The 19,653-nt window shown below is 34.4% G+C and overlaps 1 protein-coding gene and 2 pseudogenes across 1 annotated transcript; 1 reads left to right on the top strand and 2 right to left on the bottom strand.

The window, feature by feature from the left end:
* Positions 1 to 26: 26 nt before the first annotated feature.
* Positions 27 to 1,074, bottom strand: LOC107948650 (acidic endochitinase-like; annotated as a pseudogene).
* A 1,316-nt stretch (positions 1,075 to 2,390) lies between these two features.
* On the top strand, positions 2,391 to 4,498 carry LOC107948648 (putative pentatricopeptide repeat-containing protein At1g12700, mitochondrial). The gene is made up of 2 exons (XM_016883270.2): positions 2,391 to 2,650; positions 2,765 to 4,498. The coding sequence occupies exon 2, from the start codon at positions 3,277 to 3,279 to the stop codon at positions 4,402 to 4,404; it is 1,128 nt and encodes a 375-aa protein (XP_016738759.2). The 5' UTR covers positions 2,391 to 2,650; positions 2,765 to 3,276; the 3' UTR covers positions 4,405 to 4,498.
* Positions 4,499 to 10,441: 5,943 nt separating this feature from the next.
* LOC107947949 (hevamine-A-like) lies at positions 10,442 to 11,484 on the bottom strand (annotated as a pseudogene).
* Between the last annotated feature and the right edge of the window lie 8,169 nt (positions 11,485 to 19,653).

Below are 19,653 nucleotides of genomic sequence, written 5' to 3'. Positions count from 1 at the left end.
AAAAACATGGTTAAACTTACATATTAATACAAGTATAACAGATAAAAACTCTTCTTAGACATAATTTTTAATGGCTGAACTGTATCCAGTCTGATCATCATAGTACTTAGACCACAGCATTACACCTCCATATTGGCAGAACCTCTGATGGCAGGAAGTACTTGAGAAACAATATCCGATACAGGGATGAAGTCGCTACCAGCTGCCTCGGGTGATGCTGGGAGTCCTAAGAAAATTTTGGTAGCCGGAACATTTGTAGTCCATTGCTTCCATGCATTTTCAAGGTTTGAAATATCACCATCAGAGTATTGGCATTGAAGATTGTTATAGAATTGTACCCAAACATAGTCAAAAAGGCCAGTTTTAAGGGCACCCCCAACCCAAGCATCAGGGAATGGACACTGTGGGGCTGCCGTTAAGTATACTTTCCTGCTGCGTTGGCTATTCCTGGAGAGATACTTTGCAAGATCATCCCAGTGTTGGTTGGTTCCGCCTTCAATATCGAAATCAATTCCGTCTAAAATGGCATCACCAAATGGTCGAGAGGCCGATTGTCCCCCCAAGAAGTTGTTCCACAAGTAGGCCGCAACCCGTCTGGCATCGTCGGATGAGGCAAGGAAATAGCTCCCTGCTCCTCCTCCTAGTGAAAGTATTACTTTAATACCTTGTGCTTGACATGATTTGATGTCTGAGCTTAAATTAGTGCATCCGTTGCTATAAGGATCACAATGACCAGCAAGGTTGATCATTGGAGTCTGTCCATTGCCAAATGTCGGAAGGAATGCTAAGTTCACAAAGTCATAGTTGCCGGTCGCACATGTCTCCGCTAATGTGCCCTCGTCACTGTTCTGACCCCAGTAGATTGCGATGTCACCGGCATCTATACCAGTAACTAGCACCAGAATCACTGAGGTGGCAAATGCAAGTAAGATTGCAGACTCAATAGCCATCTTTCTTTGCTAGTGCTGGAATCGTTTTGTACACTTATAGTGTTCATCAAAGCATCCTTTTATAGGTGAAAATGCCTATCAGAAACCAAATAAGATATTAAATTCTCTGAATGACTGCTCAAATATACAAGAAATGAACCTTTTTCAAGGCATTGTTCACTATTTGGTGGCTTATGATTGTCTCTTTTTACTTGAAATTGTTGCTGTTAGATTGGTATTGTCAGTTTGTCATATTAGGCATAGATATGTATTTACATTGATTATTTTTAATGTATTGGATGGAGATATAGCTTTTAGAATATCAAAATTAAAATGATAAAATTAAGGGTGCAAATTGAAAATTTAAACTCATCTGACTCTTGCTTTGTCACTGTAAGTATATGGAGTATGATGATACTAATCCATTGTCTGTATACAAACAAAACCTTCATAGATGACAAAATCAACTCTCCATTTAATTTATTTTATCTCCAAAATTTCAATTTAAAGAAATTTAGGATACTGTAAAATATTTTTCCTAAAACATTTTCATTATTTTACGGTGTTTGTTTGATGAAAAATAAATTATCAAAGAAAACCATTTTCCAAAAAAACAGATAAAATTCACTGTCTTCATTATCGAATAAACAAAAAAGGTAACATTTTATAGCAACAAAAGATATACTCTTTTTACTGTAGAAAAAAATAGTCCCTTATATTCTAATTTTATATTTTTTTCAATTTAATCTTGAAATAAAATTTTTTACTATTCTACAATTTAATTCTTCAAAAATAGATTTTCTTATTTTATGGTTCAATCCTAAACTTCGTTTTGTAAAATTTTACAAAAAAATCCCTTTTCTAAAATTTCTAAATTTTATAATTTGGTCCTTATAATTAAAATTGTCAAATTTTCTAAAAATTAATCCTTGCTTTTTGAACAGTTAAACTTTCATATTCTATTTTTTTAGAATTGTAAATTTTTAAATAATGTAAATTAGTCCTAAAAATCAAATTTTGAAATTTTTATAATTTAACCCCCTATAGTTTCAAACTTTACTATTTTATGTTCAACTTTTCAACTTTTTTATATTTCATAATCATATAATTTAGTTACTATATCAATGTTTCCAATTTCACTACTCAAACCCTTATAATTCAAATTTTTATAATTTGGTCCTTCAATTTTTATCAAATTAAATAAATTTTCAAATTACTCATCCAAATAATATTAATATTAAATATTTACCACTTTCAACTTAATTAACTTGTATAAAATATTTTCAGAAAATCTATCAATTAATAGAAAATATTTTATATTTTCAGAAATCTCTCAAACAATTAAAAAAAATTATTTTAAGCATATTTATTCAAACACCAAAAAAAAATTAATTTTTTAAGAAAATTAGGTAAATTTCCAAAAAGTTCAATTCCTGAATTTACAGCGAAACAAAAAAGACCAATGCTCATAATGTGAATTTGGGCTGAATGCTAGGGCTACGGGAGAGGCGTCCAAAGTCAAGTGAGGAAGTTGAAATCTCCGGTAAATATTGTAGTAAAAAACAACGAAAATCAGGCAAGTCGAGATTAGAGATTGAAGCAATTCCATGGAGCCTCTCTCTTACGGCTATTTCAGACGGGAGAGTAACGAATCGAAATAAGGTTTCATTTTCAAGCTCAGCGCTCTTTGGTTTTCCATTTTGCTTACTTTCAAGAAATGGGTAAGCTTCCTTCTTCTTTTATTCATTGTTCAGTTGTTACTGGTGGAAGCCATCTTTCTAATTTCTACTCTTTTTCTTCTTCTTCTTCTAACACCATTGCTACCCACATCGAAGCCTTAAGTAAGAAACCCATGTCTATTAGAGGAAACGGGGAAAAAGATGATCGCTTCGATAATGTTAATGATGCTTTGATTTTGTTCAATAAGATGATTGGCAAGTACCCAAAGCCTTCCATTGTGGAATTTAATAAATTATTAGGAGCCATTGTTAGGATGAAACATTATGCCATTGTTGTTTCTATGTATAGACAGATCGATTTATTGGGCGTTTCCCATGCTGTTTATTCTTTCAACATCTTGATTAATTGCTTTTGTCAATTAGGTCGAATTGATTTTGGGTTTTCTGTTTTGGGGAAAATGCTGAAATTAGGTGTTGAACCTAATGTTGTAACTTTTTCAACTTTGATTAATAGGCTTTGTAATCAAAGTAAGATTTTCGAGGCCGTTAGTATGTTCGATGAAATGACTTAAAGAGGGTATCAACCTAATTTGATTGTTTACAGTACAAAACTTAAGGGGTTGTGAAAGAGTGACAATACTGATAGATCTGTTAGGTTTCTAAGGCTGATGGAAGGAAGAGGTTTTCAACCCAATATTGTAGCATATAGTACTCTGATTGACTGTCTTTGTAAGAATGGGTTGGTAGAGGAGGCTCTCGATCTCTTCTTGGAAATGAAGGATAAAGGCATTAGACCTGATATCGTTACTTATAGTGGTATGTGTAATTCACGCCAGCAGGAGGAGTCAACAAGGCTTTTGAATGAAATGGTTGATAACAATATTTCACTTAATATTGTCACATATACTATATTGATTGATGCACTTTGCAAAGAAGGAATGATTTCAAAAGCTGTAGAAACTGTTGGCATAATGAGAAAACAAGGCATTGAGCCCAATGTTGTGACGAATAATATATTGATTGATGCACATTGCAAGGAAGGGATGGTTTCTGCAGCTGAGGATATTGTTGATGCAATGATAAAGCGAGACATTGAGCCTGATGTTGTTACCTATAATGCATTAATCAATGGCCATTGCTTGCTGAAGGAAATGGATAAAGCTAGAAGAGTTTTTAACTTGATGATTGAGAAGGGTTGTGCACCTAATATAGTTACTTGCAGCAGTCTTATGCAAAGTATGTTTCAATTAGGGAGAGTTTCAACTGCATGTGAACTTTTTAGGAAGATGCTTGCTTCTGGACAAGTTCCAGATATAGTGACCTGTTTGATTTTGCTGAATGGTTTATGCAAAACAGGTCATATCAAAGAGGCATTGAAACTTTTTCAAGCAATGCAAAACAGTGGGTTGGTACTTGATATTGTCCCATATACTATCCTAATTGATTGGTTGTGTAAAGCTGGGCATATCGCACTTGCCAAGGAATTATTTCATCAACTCTCAAACAATGGTTTAAAACCGAATGTTTACACATATCGTATAATGATTAATGGACTGTGTAAAGAGGGATTGCCAGAGGAAGCATATAAGATGTTTGGGAGCATGGGAGATAATGGTAGTTTGCCTAATAGCTGCTGTTATAATGTAATGATCCGGGGGTTCCTTCGAAACGGCTATACCTTAAAGGCAACACAACTTCTTATGGAAATGGTTGGTAAGGGCTTTTCTGCCGATATATTCACTGCCATCTTATTTATGGATCTCATTGTGCACTCTAATAAATCAATCTTGCTCTGAAATGTTTCACAAATTGTGTAAAGATCATCACTTGCAATGTGAATCAGTTTGTACATAACCATTGCACAGTGATAAAAGAATTTGGAAACTAGAATGAGTTTTAGTGTCTATTTTCAATTTTGTTGATTTTGTTCTAACTTGTGTGGTAAGTGAGAATCTTTTTAGCGGGTAATTTTAAGAAATTAGGGGAAAACCAACATTAAATGATTTCTGGAAAATATGGTTTTCTGAAAAATGTAATATTTTCTTGTGTTTAAATGATTTTAGGTAAAACATTTTACATTATTTTCTTAAAGTCATTTTTCGAAAATACATAAATATATTCATAACGGAAAAAATATTTCTTTTCACTATTTAATTACAAAAACTATTGTAAAATAAAATATTCATTTTTAATCAAACTCGGTTAACTTAATTATTCTTGTAGAAGGATTTGTTATGATTATTGCAATATATAAATGAAGTCACATATATAGGTGTTTGTGTTTGGAATATATGTTTGCAAATTGATATTTTTGAGGTTCTGAACTTCGAAAGGAAAATGTTTAGAACTTGATTCCTTGGTCTCCTATAAGGAACTTAATAGGAATAGGGTCTTCGAGATGGTACAACTTGCATTATTGTTCATATCTAGCCCTAAGAGAAGCTAACAACTTCTTTGCTACAAGTCAAAATAAGGAACCATATATCACTAGTAGAAAATAAATTAAAGCAAGAAACCTAAAAATCAAAGTTAAATCTTTAGAACGAAATTGTAGATTTCAAGCTTCATAAAGCAGGTTCCAACACTGTCATTTACATCCCTAATAATATCCCCAATAGCATAAAGCATATTTGAAAACTCTAATTTACATTCCAAAAACAAGGATCAGAAGTTCGGGATAAAAACTAAGCTTTTCAAGCAAATTTAGAAACTAATACTCATGTGTTATTACTTGACTTTGCTCATTCAATAGCCCATATGTTTGGTGGTCACAGATTACTTTTGAAGGTAGAAGCGAACAAGGTTCCATAGACTTAAGTTACCCTTTCTTTCTTCTTAAAATAAGGTAAAGTGCTGAGCATGGTGGGGTAGGAGCACCCAGTTGGAAAGACTTTTGTCTTTACCGAAAAGTCTCAAGTCCCCCAAGTCACACGGAGTCTAACCGGGCATTTTATCAATATGAGATAATCGTAATACAATATAAGACTCATGATTTAGGCAATTCAATCTTCCATGTGTATTTCAGATTATTCAATCCTACGTTTCTTCTAATTCCAAATCATACTAAACCCAAACATCATACAAGTTTATGAATTACTGAGCTATAAATTGACCATTAGATCTTATACACTTCAGTGAGGAGTTAATGGAGACCCCTATAATAGGGTTATTCAAATAAGTCTGTAATCTTCTTTTATACTGAATCAGTTGTGCAATGTCTAAAGTCTTGGATTATCCTAGGTAGGCACATTCGTTAGTCTGTACTAATAATAGAATAGGCTTAGAAAATGTCAGGTGCAAAAGGAAGAACTTGTGTACTGTCTACGAACATTGTGACTTTTGCAAGGTTGAGAGTGCTCAAGAAACTGAGTTTTAGTTATAATGTTTAAAACCATTGCAAAGTGTACTCATTTGAAGCTCTGTCGGAATAGAATCCTTTATTTAATAAATCCTATCTGTTTTTCCTTGAATTTGCTTATGGTTTTTTATCCTTTATTTAAGCATTGCCAGGTTCCAGGTTCTATTTATCTTTTAAAGGAGCTAAGGGGAGCAGGTAGGGCCGGCCTCCTAAAGTTAAAAAAAAATTGATTTAATCATTTAAAAATTATAAAGATAAAGACTGTTAAAATGATGAAATATTACTTTTTCTATTATAAATATTCTAGCCCCTCTCAAAAACTTTTCTGCATCCACCCCTGCATACATACATATATTTTCTAGTAATATATATATTAAAAGATTTGCCTATCTAGCTAAATTGTTATATATTAGCTAGTTTTATTTTGTTTAAGAAGTAATGATGTAATCTTGTATAAAAAAAAAATAATGATCTAATCTATTTTTTTTTGGATAATTAAGATTTTTATTTATTTGAGTTATGCCCAAAATTATATATTTACCCGTTTTTTTCATTGGAACTAACTTTTATATATATTTTTCAAACAAGAAAGAAAAGGTTTAATTCTGAAAAAATTATTGTAATACCATTATATATTGAAGTTAATGATAAAAAAGTCTCATCTTTTTCTTTTCTCAAATTGGAAATCAAAAGTTAAAATCAATAAATCTCTTAAATAAGAAAAGAAAAGAAAAGATGAGATTGCATTTTATTTAATAAAAAGGGAAACTACAAGAATAGGTTTTTTTTCTCAGATTATATTTTAGTCATTTATATTTGAAATGTTATGTTTTAGTCTCTTATATTATCATTTTGTTACAAAGTGGTTACTCTATCGTTAAACTCTATTACCTCCCTAGCGATAGTCTTACATGGTAGTCTAAATGATTTTAAATGCCAATTTGGATGCTCAGTTGTTGTGATGAAAATATGTTTTTTAATTAAATAAATTTAATTTGAACTGTTACGTAAAGCATCTAAGTTCACATCTAAAATCCATTTGGGCTACCATGTAGGACCGTCATTTTAGAGGTAATGAAACTTAACGGTAGAGTGATTACTTCATAACAAAATGATAATATAAGTGACCAAAACATAATATTTTAAATATAAATAACTAAAAAGTAATTTGAAATAAATAAAAGTGTCTATTTTTATAATTTACCCTTAATAAAATTATGGGGATTTAATTTGCATGCAAAGAAAGAGAACAAAGAAAACAATTTCAAAGTGAGTGGGAGAAATAATGGATTTTCTTAGATTTGTAAAAAAAAAAAAGAGGAAATTTTTGTAAGGTAAAAAATTATAGTAATTAACTCTTAGAAATTTTATAAAGGAAATTGTCTTTTTCATACAAAATTGTCTTAAAAAAAGTAAAGAAAATTCTTATATTTTTCTAAAGGGAAATTCAGTAATTTATTTAATGAATGAGATCATATAATTTTGAAGAGGAGGGATAATAAATCGTACGCGTTGAAGGACAAGCTCCATTACCACAACAAAAGTTTTAGCTTTAGAATCAATAGAATATTATGACACATTGCCAATTGACTCTAAGGGTACCTGTATCCGAAATCGACACAGGTGGATAGGTAGAGAATACTTAGAGGCGTAAGACAACTCTCTTTAAGGAACTCGGCAAAATAGCCCTGTAACTTTGGAAGAAGGGGTGCCTCTTCATAAAGGGGGTCGTAGTGATCAGGCCCAAGCGTCTGTTTACCAAAAACACAAGTCTCTGCAAAGTCGTAAGACCATGTATGAGGGTTGATGCCTGCCCAATGCCGGAAGGTCAAGGAAATTCGTGACTTGATGACAGGGGAGCTGGCGACCAAAGCCTCGATGAACGGCCGCTGTAACTATAACAATCCTAAGGTAGCGAAATTCCTTGTCGGGTAAGTTCCGACTCGCACAAAAGGCATAACGATCTGGGCACTGTCTCAAAGATCACAACTCAAGCACAACATATCAAGAGTGATTGCAAGTACTTAATATAATAAAAAAATCAACTCTGAATGGTTCAAAGTGGCAAGTATACATCTGCAAAAGAACCAAGCATCCACTAAACTAGAGAGAATAGTGACAAAACAAATCTTAAAGTCACTTGCAAAAGTAAGACTAAATGCATAAGTATGACTAAAAAGCTTACTACAATAGTAGACAAAAAATTTTAAAAGTGAAAAATTATTAAACAATGGAAAAAAAACATATAAAATTTAAGATAACACGAGTCTAAATCAACTCATGAAATCATTTATTATTCTGAAACTTTCAAAATAGAAACTGATTAAGAAGTCAATAAAGAGTTACCCACTTTCTAAAAAAACTGCCAGTGGTTGGTGGTGTTTCAATGATGATAGGCATCATCATCTATTCATTACAACTTGTGAAGACAATAAAGATAACCACAAAATAGATTTGTAAATTGAAAGGAAAAAAGACGCATGGAGTGAATGAGTAGAAAAAGGAAAAAGAGGTTTGATGTGCAGGAGAAAAAGGTTGGCGTAGCTAACCCGGAGACTAACACCGTTGCTAGACAAAAACAAAAAGATAAGAAACAAACGACTTAAAAAAAAATTTATGGTTCTTTCAATGTTGAGTTCTATTCAAAGATCATCCATGTGTATATATATAATTAAAAAAATCTTAATTCAATAATTAAAACATTATTTTTCATCAAAATCATATATATATATGTGTGTGTAAAATAAAAAATTTTCAAAAATTAATCCTTGATTTTTGAACAGTTAAACTTTCATATTCTATTATTTAGGATTGTAAATTCTCAAGTAAGATAAATTAGTTCTAAAATTAAAGTTTTAAAATTTTTACTATTTAATCTTTATAGTTTCAAACTTTACTATTTTATGCTCAACTTTCCAAATTTTCATATTTCATAATCATATAATTTAGTTACTATATCAATATTTCAGATTTTATTACTCAAACCCTTAGAATTCAAAATTTTATAAATTTTACAATTTGATTCTTCAATTTTTATCAAATTAAATCATTTTTCAACTTACTCATCCTAATAATATTAATATTAAATATTTACCCCCTTTCAACTTAATTAAAAACAAACTTGTAGCTATAAATTTATATTCCATAATGTACGAAATTAACAATTAAGCTTAATTAAGTAAATTAAGATTAATTAAAGCTAAAACATGATTAATGAAAATATAAACAAATTTATGAAATAAAGTCAATTAAACAATGAAAAGATAATAAAATTTCAAAATTATGTTTGCTTCATTAAAAATAACTTTTATGAAATATTTTTAAGAAATTTATCAAACAACCGAAAATATTTTACACAAAATTTTAGTTTTTTCATAAAAATAATTATTTTCCAAAAATCATTTTTTTAAAACTATTTTAAGTGAATATCAAACGGAGCGTTGATGTTCAATTTTAGGTGTTTAAATTTAATTTCTTGAAGCAAGACATATTCTAGTTTAGATAAAAGGAACTAATTGTGTCCGGATGCTATAATGCACTACTAGATGCTCCACTGAGAAGAAAAAGGCCTTGTGGATTGCAGAAAAAAGGGGTCTCTACGTATGTTTTTCATTGTACATAACCAGAGTTGTAATCGGCTTTTTCGTTAAGTCGAGGCAGACTAGAAAGCATTCTCAGTACTACATGGATAAAATCAATTGGGCAATTTGAGAGCTTATGCTGATTTGATATTGGATGCCTTTCTTTTCCCTCAAGTCATCTTCAGCATGTTCCGGAACTCGAGAGAATTGCCTCTTTCTTGACTCTTTTACTTCAGAATCACTTTTGTTTGTCTAGTGTCCCATGGATATGATCTGCACAGGGAAAACAACTATGTTGATATAGATGACTCATGCATCTATGCAGATCATGCTACAGATTACTACTCCACTGCTTGGGACTTCATTATTATTGTATTGGGTACGTTCTTTGTTGCAATAGTACACTACCAACAGCACTTTGGCGGTCGATATTTCCTTCTGAAGAGGTTTTCGGGATCTGTGATTGATGAGGAACGTCCAATGGATATAGCACCTGGTGCATGCTTTTTGTTGACTACTTCTCTTAATTACTATGGAGAAGTTTGTACCAACACTTAATTTACGGTTTTCGTGTTTAAAATATACTCTTAGGACTACGTTATTCAGATTAGAGTGAATGTTGAATATAATGTGTAATGTTGCTATGATAAATTATTTTTATATTTTTCCATATATACGGAGTATCGTTGGAATTGGAGGGTCTATCCCTTCTCCCAAGCCCACATATGTGATGAATATGGATGTCAGAAACGAATACAAAATGGAGGGTTGGAGCAACACAAATTTGAAAATTTGAAACATGATGATAGAACAGGGTGTATGATCCATGTATTGGCAGTTTGTAATTTCAAGTAACTTCTCGTGGATTCAATAGGCAATTGTTATTATTGTGCAGAACCTAATTATATGATAAATCCACAAATCCGAATGAGTTTTGAGTTTAAAAGTGGTATCATAAGAGAGGGGAAAGGTTCAAACATGTAGAATACATATTTCCATTACATTAAAAACATGGTTAAACTAATATATTAATACAAGCATAACAGATAAGAACTCTTTCTTAAACATAATTTTTAATGGCTGAACTGTATCCAGTCTGATCATCATAGTACCTAGACCACAGCATTACGCCTCCATACTTGGCAGAACCTCTGATGGCAGGAAGTACTTGAGAAATAAGATCCGATTCAGGGATAAAGCCGCTACCAGCTGCCTCTGGTGATGCCAGTAGCAGGAACATTTGTAGTCCATTGCTTCCATGCATTTTCAAGGTTTGTAATATCACCATCTGTGTATTGGCATTGAGGGTTGTTATAGAATTGTACCCAAACATAGTAAAATAGGCCAGTTTTAAGGGCACCCCCAACCTAAGCATCAGGGAATGGACACTGTGGGGCTGCCGTCAAGTATACTTTCCTGCTACGTTGGCTATAGCCGGAGAGATACTTTGCAAGATCATCCCAGTGTTGGTTCGTTCCGCCTTTAATATCGAAATCAATTCTATCTAAAATGGCATCACCGAATGGTCGAGAGGCCGATTGTCCCCCCAAGAAGTTGTTCCACAAGTAGGCTGCAACCCGTCTGGCATCGTCGGATGAGGCAAGGAAATAGCTCCCTGCTCCTCCTCCTAGTGAAAGTATTACTTTAATACCTTGTGCTTGACATGATTTGATGTCTGAGCTTAAATTAGTGCATCCGTTGCTATAAGGATCACAATGACCAGCAAGGTTGATCATTGGAGTCTGTCCATTGCCAAATGTCGGAAGGAATGCTAAGTTCACAAAGTCATAGCTGCCGGTCGCACATGTCTCTGCCAATGTGCCCTCGTCACTGTTCTGACCCCAGTAGATTGCGATGTCACCGGCATCTATACCAGTAACTAGCACCAGAATCACTGAGGTGGCAAATGCAAGTAAGATTGCAGACTCAATAGCCATCTTTCTTTGCTAGTGCTGGAATCGTTTTGTATACTTAAAAGTGTTCATCAAAGCATCCTTTTATATGTGAAAATGCTTATCAGTAACCAAATTGTTGAAAGCTGGACTGCAATGCAACATGGAGCCAGAAGCATGCTACTGTCGAGACCAGCAGCTATCAAGCTTAGCTCATTTTGCTTGGCGCGCACGAATGGTTTTTGGACCAAATGAAGCAACTGACATTGCTGTTTTGTTTTGATGTAATTTAGTTCAGTTTGATTGTAACTAGCTTTAATAGTTAGTAGGATTAAGTTAGTGATTAGATAGCTGATGTAAAAGCTGATATGGCAGCTCATTTTGTATTTGACTTTAACTTACATTGGTTGTAAATTAGTGGAGGCAGTTAGATTAGTAGGTAACTATCAAATGAACAAATTGTAACTCCTTTTTATTTCAAAAAATTTTGAATGAAATGAGGTAATGTTCAGTTACAATTCTTGCTGTACATTCAAGTTTCTTGCTTGCTGCTCTGCTTGTTTTTCTTTTCTGCTTCGATTACTCTTGCTTCTGCTTGCAAATCTCTTTTTTGCTGCTGCCATTGTTCCTACAAATGGTATCAGAGCCCGAGTCTTTGAGGGGCCTTTGCTTGCATTCTGTTGATTTCAATTTAAAATCTACAGCAAAGCTTAAAACTAAAAAGGATCGAAGCATTTAAACTCAGCCTAGCAAGATGAGTTTCACTCCACCACCTCCACCAGTGTTCACTGGAGAAAACTATCACATTTGGATAGTCAAAATGAAGACTTATCTTCAGGCACACGATCTTTGGAGTGTGATTGAGAATGATGTTGAACCACCTCCATTGAGAGCCAATCCCACCATTGCACAGATGAGGCAGCATGCTGAGGAGCGAGCCAAGAAGCATAAGGCTATGGCCTGCTTGCAAAATGGAGTCTCTGATGTGATATTCACTCGCATCATGGCCTGTGACTCACCAAAACAGGCCTGAGAGAAGCTGAAGGAGGAGTTCATGGGGACTGACAAGACAAGGCAACAGCAAGTGATCAACCTCAGGAGAGATTTTGAAAATTTGAGGATGAAGGAGTCTGAGACCATTAAGCAGTACTCAGACAGGATAATGGCCATTGTCAACAGCATTAGGCTCCTGGGAGTGGACTTCACAGAGAGCAGAATCGTTGAAAAGGTTATTACAACTCTCTCTGAGAAATTTGAGTCTAAAATCTCTTCACTTGAGGACTCGAGGGACTTATCAGCCATTTCATTGTCTGAGCTGATAAACTCCCTGTATGCACTTGAGCAAAGGAGGGCAAATAGGCAGGAGGAGAATCTTGAAGCTGCTTTCTAGGCTAAAGCCAGTGAAGGCTCAAGCATGAGTGCAAAAGGCAAGAAGCCTTGGCACAATAGAAAGGCCAAGTCAGGAAGAGATGAAGCAAAAAGGGTGTTTCCACCATGTGTTCACTGCAAGAAGACAACACATTCAGAAAAATATTTCTGGTTTAGGCCAGATATTCAGTGCAGAAAGTGCAAGCAGTTTGGTCATGTAGAGAAGGTGTGCAAAGGCAAACCAAGGGAGGTTGCTCTACAACAAGCTAGACCAGCTGAGGACATGCAAGCTCAGGAGGAGCATGTGTTTACAACAACCTGTTTTGTTGGCACAACAAAAACCAGCAATGATTGGCTACTAGACAGTGGCTGCTCACACCATATGGCAGTAGATGAGAAGTTGTTCAAGGGCTTAGATAGAAGCTTCCACTCTAGGATCAGAATTGGAGATGGCAAGCTGATTGAGGCTAAGGGCAAGGGCAGTGTGCTGGTTAGCACTGGTTCAGGTAACAAGCTGATCTCAGATGTGCTTTTTGTACCTGACTTAGACCAGAATTTGCTTAGTGTAGGCCAATTAGTTGAAAAGGGCTATACATTGGTTTTTAAGGATGGTTGCTGTACTGTTCAAGACATGAATGGTCTAGAGTTAATCTCAGTCTCCATGACCGATAGATGCTTCATGCTGGATGTTAGCCAAGTAGAAAGAAAGGCATACACTAGCCTTGCTGACAGCACTGACTTGTGGCATAGGAGACTAGGCCATGCCAATTTCAGATCGCTTGATCTGCTACATAGGCTGAATTTGGTTGATTGCATTTCAAAAGTTGAGGTTAGTGGAAATGTTTGTGAGGTTTGTCAGCTTGGTAAGTAGGCTAGACTGCCTTTTCCTGCTGACAGTGCTTGGAGAGCTCAAAACAAGCTCGAATTGGTGCACTCTGATGTTTGTGGTCCTATGAGAACACCTTCAATCAGTGAGAACAGGTACTTTGCCCTGTTTATAGATGATTTAACAAGGTTGTGCTGGGTCTACTTCTTGAGGTAAAAGTCAGAAGTGTTTGAAGCCTTCTGTAAATTCAAGGCTTATGCTGAAAATCAGTCAGGCTGCAAAATTAGAGCTTTGAGGACTGATAATGGCTCTAAATATGTGTCTGAGAGATTTCAAAAGCTTTGTGACAGTGATGGGATTCATCATCAGCTCACAACAGTCTATACTTCTCAACAGAATGGAGTCTGTGAGAGGAAGAATAGGACTGTGCTGAACATGGCCAGGTGCCTCTTGTTTCAAGGCAAGCTTCCAAGTCAGTTTTGGGCTGAGGCAGTTAACACCTCAGTGTATCTGCTCAATAGACTGCCAACTAGAGCAGTCGAGGATAAGACTCCTTATGAGGCTTGGCATAGAGTTAAACCTGTAGTAACACACTTGAAAGTGTTTGGTTGTGTGTGTTATGCTCTTGTTCCAGTGGAAAAGAGAACCAAGCTCGAGAGCAGGGCCACTCCAAGAATCTTTGTTGGCTATAGCAGCAACAAGAAGGGCTATAGAGTTTATGATCCTATAGCAAAGAAAGTCTTAGTCAGCAGGGATGTAAAATTTGATGAAGAAAAGGTGTGGAATTGGAATAGTGCTGAAGCTAACAGGTTTGAAATGGATCAGTTGGACTTGGTTGCTGAGCCTACAGAAGAGGAACCAAGTGAAGATGCTGTAGATGACACACCAGTGAGGGGCACCAGAACTTTGGCTGATGTCTATCAGAGGTGCAATGTTACTGTGATTGAGCCCTCAGACTTTGAAGAGGCTGCCAAGGACAGAAGCTGGATGGAAGCTATGGAAGCTGAGTTGGAAATGATCAATAAAAATGAAACATGGGAGTTGGTGAGCAGACCAGAAAATAAGAAGGTTATTGGGGTTAAATGGGTGTACCGGACCAAGTACAATGCTGATGGCTCACTGAACAAGCACAAGGCCAGGCTTGTGGTGAAGGGTTACAGTCAGCAGTATGGTGTGGACTTCTTGGAGACTTTTGCTCCAGTGGCAAGACTGGATACAATCAAGCTACTATTTGCTTTAGCAGCTCAGAAGCAGTGGAAAGTTCACCAATTGGATGTCAAATCTGCATTCCTGAATGGTTTTCTCAATGAGGAGATCTTCATTGAGCAACCTGAAGGTTTTGAAGTTGCTGGACATGAAGACAAAGTGTACAAGTTAAGAAAGGCCCTCTATGGCCTGAAACAGGCACCAAGGGCCTGGTATGACAGAGTTGATGCTTATCTGACCAAGCTTGGATTTGTGAAGAGCCTTAGTGAACCTACTCTGTATGTTAAGAGGTCAGAATTTGAAACCTTGCTGATTGTCTCCTTGTATGTGGATGACTTGTTAGTGACAGGGAGCAAAGTTGAGCTCATTGATGAGTTTAAGATTCAAATGCAGCAAGTGTTTGAGATGACAGATTTAGGGGTCATGACTTACTTCCTTGGCATGGAAGTTCACTAGTCTGATCAGGGCATCTTCATCAGCCAACAAACATTTGCCTTGAAGATTCTTGGCAAATTTTGCATGCAAAATTGTAAAGCAGTAAGTACACCAGTGGCACAGGGTGAAAAATTAACCAGCAATGGTGATCAGCAAAGGGTTAATGAGAGGCATTATCGAAGCCTAGTTGGTTGTCTGTTGTATCTAACAGCAACCAGGCCAGACATCATGTTTGGTGTTAGCCTGTTATCGAGATTCATGCATTGTTGCAATGAGGCACATTTGAAAGCTGCAAAAAGGGTCCTTAGATACATCAAAGGCACAGCGAACTTTGGTGTAATGTTTGAAAGTGGGAAGGAACTGAAATTAGAAGGTTACTCTGATAGTGATTGGGCAGGATCCCTCGATGACATGAAGAGTACCTCTGGATACTTCTTCACACTTGGATCGGGCATGTTTTGTTGGAGTTCAAAGAAGCAACAAACTGTTGCTCAGTCCACAGCTGAAGCAGAGTACATTGCTGCAGCAGGAACAGTTAATCAGGCCATTTGGCTAAGGAAACTGCTTCATGACCTTAATGAAACTCAAGATGAAGCAACTGAAATTTGGGTGGATAATCAGTCTGCAGTTGCGATAGCCAAGAACCCTGTGTTCCATGGTAAGACTAAGCATTTTAAAATCAAACTGCATTTTGTTAGAGAGGCTGAACAAGCAAAGGAAGTTAGCCTTGTGCATTGCAGCTCAGGGGCACAATTGGCTGACATAATGACCAAGCCTTTAGGGGCTGCTCGATTTGAATCTTTGAGAAGTGCAATTGGAATGTGTTGCATACAGTCCAAGGAGGAGTGTTGAAAGCTGGACTGCAATGCAACATGGAGCCAGAAGCATGCTACTGTCGAGACCAGCAGCTATCAAGCTCAGCTCATTTTGCTTGGCGCGCACGAATGGTTTTTGGACCAAATGAAGCAACTGACATTGCTGTTTTGTTTTGATGTAATTTAGTTCAGTTTGATTGTAACTAGCTTTAATAGTTAGTAGGATTAAGTTAGTGATTAGATAGCTGATGTAAAAGCTGATATGGCAGCTCATTTTGTATTTGACTTTAACTTACATTGGTTGTAAATTAGTGGAGGCAGTTAGATTAGTAGGTAACTATCAAATGAACAAATTGTAACTCCTTTTTATTTCAAAAAATTTTGAATGAAATGAGGTAATGTTCAGTTACAATTCTTGCTGTACATTCAAGTTTCTTGCTTGCTGCTCTGCTTGTTTTTCTTTTCTGCTTCGATTACTCTTGCTTCTGCTTGCAAATCTCTTTTTTGCTGCTGCCATTGTTCCTACACAAATAAGATATTAAATTCTCTGAATGACTGCTCAAATATACAAGAAATGAACCTTTCTCAAGGCATTGTCGCTATTTTGGTGGCTTATGATTGTCTCTTTTTACTTGAAATTGTTGCTGTTAAATTGGTATTGTCAGTTTGTCATATTAGGCATAGATATATATATATTTACATTGATTATTTTCAATGTATTGGATAGAAATACAACTTCTAGAATATCAAAACTGAAATGATAAAATTAAGGGTGCAGATTGAAAATTTAAACTCATCTGACTCTTGCTTTGTCACTGTAAGCATATGGAGTATCATAATACTAAGCCATTGTCTGTATACAAACAAAACCTTCATAGATGACAAAAGTATATGTACATGAATTAGTAGCCAATAAAGTGGTAATCAACTCTCCATTTAATTTATTTCATCTCCAAAAATTCAATTTAAAGAAAACTCATATGTTAGGATCTTGATGTTCATTTTTTGGGTGTTCAATTTAAACATATTCTAGTTAGATAAAAAGGAACTAATTGTGTTAAATCTATTGGGATCAAATAAAATTTTTCATAAACACAAATATAAAAAATAATCTTCCAAATGAAAAATAGCCCAAATCTCCAAAGTTGTAATCTACAAATCATAAATACATTGTCTACAAACGGGGCAAGTTAGATTATTCTGGAGCCAATGCTGAATACAACTCGAATGAAACGTGTGTTTACACACTGGAAAAACCGTAAAAGATTCACCAACTATGTAATCATCCAAGCATATGGGACAATCACTGTATTTTAACTGATGCTTATTGTCTTCATAAATCTTAAGCGAGGGTAAGAGCTTCTCCAAGACCTGCACACTTAACACCACCCTGTCGTCCACGATGTCCGGAAGCCGTTGCATTGTAACCGGGAACTGCAAATAGTTACGGATTCTTGATTCGGAAGTAAGTAGCCGAAGGTAGACGAAGATGGTGACGAATAACGAAATTAAGATACAGGCTGCAATCAAGCAGCATAATAAGAGAAGAGCAATGCCAAGGGCTGTAAGAGAGGAAAGAATCAAACGGTAATCTAAGGAATATTGAATGGCAAAACTTAGCTTAATCATGTTTAAGAATGTATGATTTTTAGCATGTTTTAACTCGATTTTTGAATAGATCTATTTCGCAGTTTAATTTCCTTAATATAAATATTTTACGAATTCAATAGTTAAATTTATTTTTGTAAAAAAAAATTGGTTTTAGTTCTAATTTTAGGGATTGTTAATTGGGTTATAAAAGTACAACGTTTCAAATAGTTTTTTATTTGCAAAATTAGAAAGATATATGTTAATGAAAAAAATTAAATGGAAGTTTTAACGAGGAAAAGAAATAGATTGTGTTTTTGGTTATGTCAGTAATATCAAATATTATTTGTTTTTTTAGTTAATTTTATACTATTTTGGTAATGATAGGTTTGCCACAATTTTACTTATTTTAAGTACTTTGAATCTTTGATTCATTTTTAGTAAATTTTAATGAAGAATTTTTTTTAAAAAAAAAAGTGGATGTGGGATGGGATGGAGTGGATTTTTTTCTTTTGGATGTTGGATTTCATCTTGTCTCGCTTCATTATATGAAATTATTATTTTATTATTGCATATATATAATTATTAAAAGGGTAAAAATATAATAAAGTATTACATGAAAAAATCTATATGTTTTATGTTTAAATATTTACTTAACTTTAAAAAGATTAAAAATATTAAAGGTGAAATAAAGAGTGGGGCGGAAATGGATGCATTCAATGTTTATAAAAGCGGTAGAGATTTTCAAGATTATATATCCATAATAGAGCAAAGTGGATAGTGAAACAAAGTGTAACAATTATGAAGCAATAGTGAATTTAGTAATATCTACCCTCACCCTGCCTCGTTGCTTTACTTAAGTTAGAGAGGATAAGTATTCTCATTTTCATTTATTTAATGCTTACAAGTAATGTGCTATTATTACTATTATTATTATTATTTGATTAAAACATGTTGTTAGTTTTTAAAATTTTATAGAATTTAAGATTTAGTTTTTATATTTTAAAAGTTAAAAATTCAATTTTATTACTTTTTTTAATTTAAAGACCCTAGTCTAATAATTATTATTGTTGATAGTTTCCATTAAAATATGTCAACTTAATATGTTTGCTTTCAAATGAATGTTTCATACCATGCTTTCTAATACATATCATAGTCATTTTCATTTTATAGCATACTACTCATTTATTTCATAATCTCAATCTTTCTCGAATCTATTGATTAATTTCATTATCATATCGGTCCTCAAGGTTCATTTAAAATGATTCACATAATCTTTCACATGTTGTCATTTGATATATTTCATATACATGTATATATACATATAAAGTCATTTCATATTGTAGCGACCTAAAAATTTGGCAATAGGCGCTAGTTGAAATGATTATTGAAAAATTAAAGTTTCAAATTTTATTTACAAAAGAGGAGTCGCCACCGATCTTTTTTAGGTGTGATCGGACACCAAATAAAATCCTTTTTTAGAAGAATTTTTTTAAACTTTTCTAAAAAAAAGAGACAATTTTAGGTCCACGTCAAAATCCAGAGAAAATTAGGGTCCGGGAGTCGGTTACGCGCGAGGAAGGTATTAGCACCCTCGCGACGCCCAAAATTGGTATCTCGTTAAACGCATGTTGTCTTAATTTTCAAAAATACGAGTTCCATTTAATATTTAGTCGTGATCCGATTGAAATACGAGAACCCCCTTTTTTTAAAAAAAACACGAGAATTTTGAAGCGCAGTATTTCTTTTTTAAAACGAAAGTTTTTTTTAAAATACGAGAATTTTTGAAAACACGAGAATTTGTAACACGAAAATTTTAGAAACACGAAAATTTTTAGAAAAAACGAAATTTTCTTAAAACACGACATTTTTTTCTGAAACACGGGAATTTTTAAAACAGGGAAATTTTAGAAACACTGGAGTTTTTGAAAACACGAGAATTTGTGAAACACGAAAATTTGTGAAAACACGTAAATT

This window comes from Gossypium hirsutum, chromosome A04 (genome assembly GCF_007990345.1).
Source record: "Gossypium hirsutum isolate 1008001.06 chromosome A04, Gossypium_hirsutum_v2.1, whole genome shotgun sequence".
Classification (NCBI taxonomy): domain Eukaryota; kingdom Viridiplantae; phylum Streptophyta; class Magnoliopsida; order Malvales; family Malvaceae; genus Gossypium; species Gossypium hirsutum.
The sequence above is the reverse complement of the archived record's forward strand: the minus strand, read 5'-3'. Positions and strand labels throughout refer to the sequence as shown.

What these genes read in the sequence shown, in the direction of transcription:
- LOC107948648 (XM_016883270.2), top strand. Translation starts at nt 3,277, where the DNA reads ATGGAAGGAAGAGGTTTTCAACCCAATATTGTAGCATATAGTACTCTG.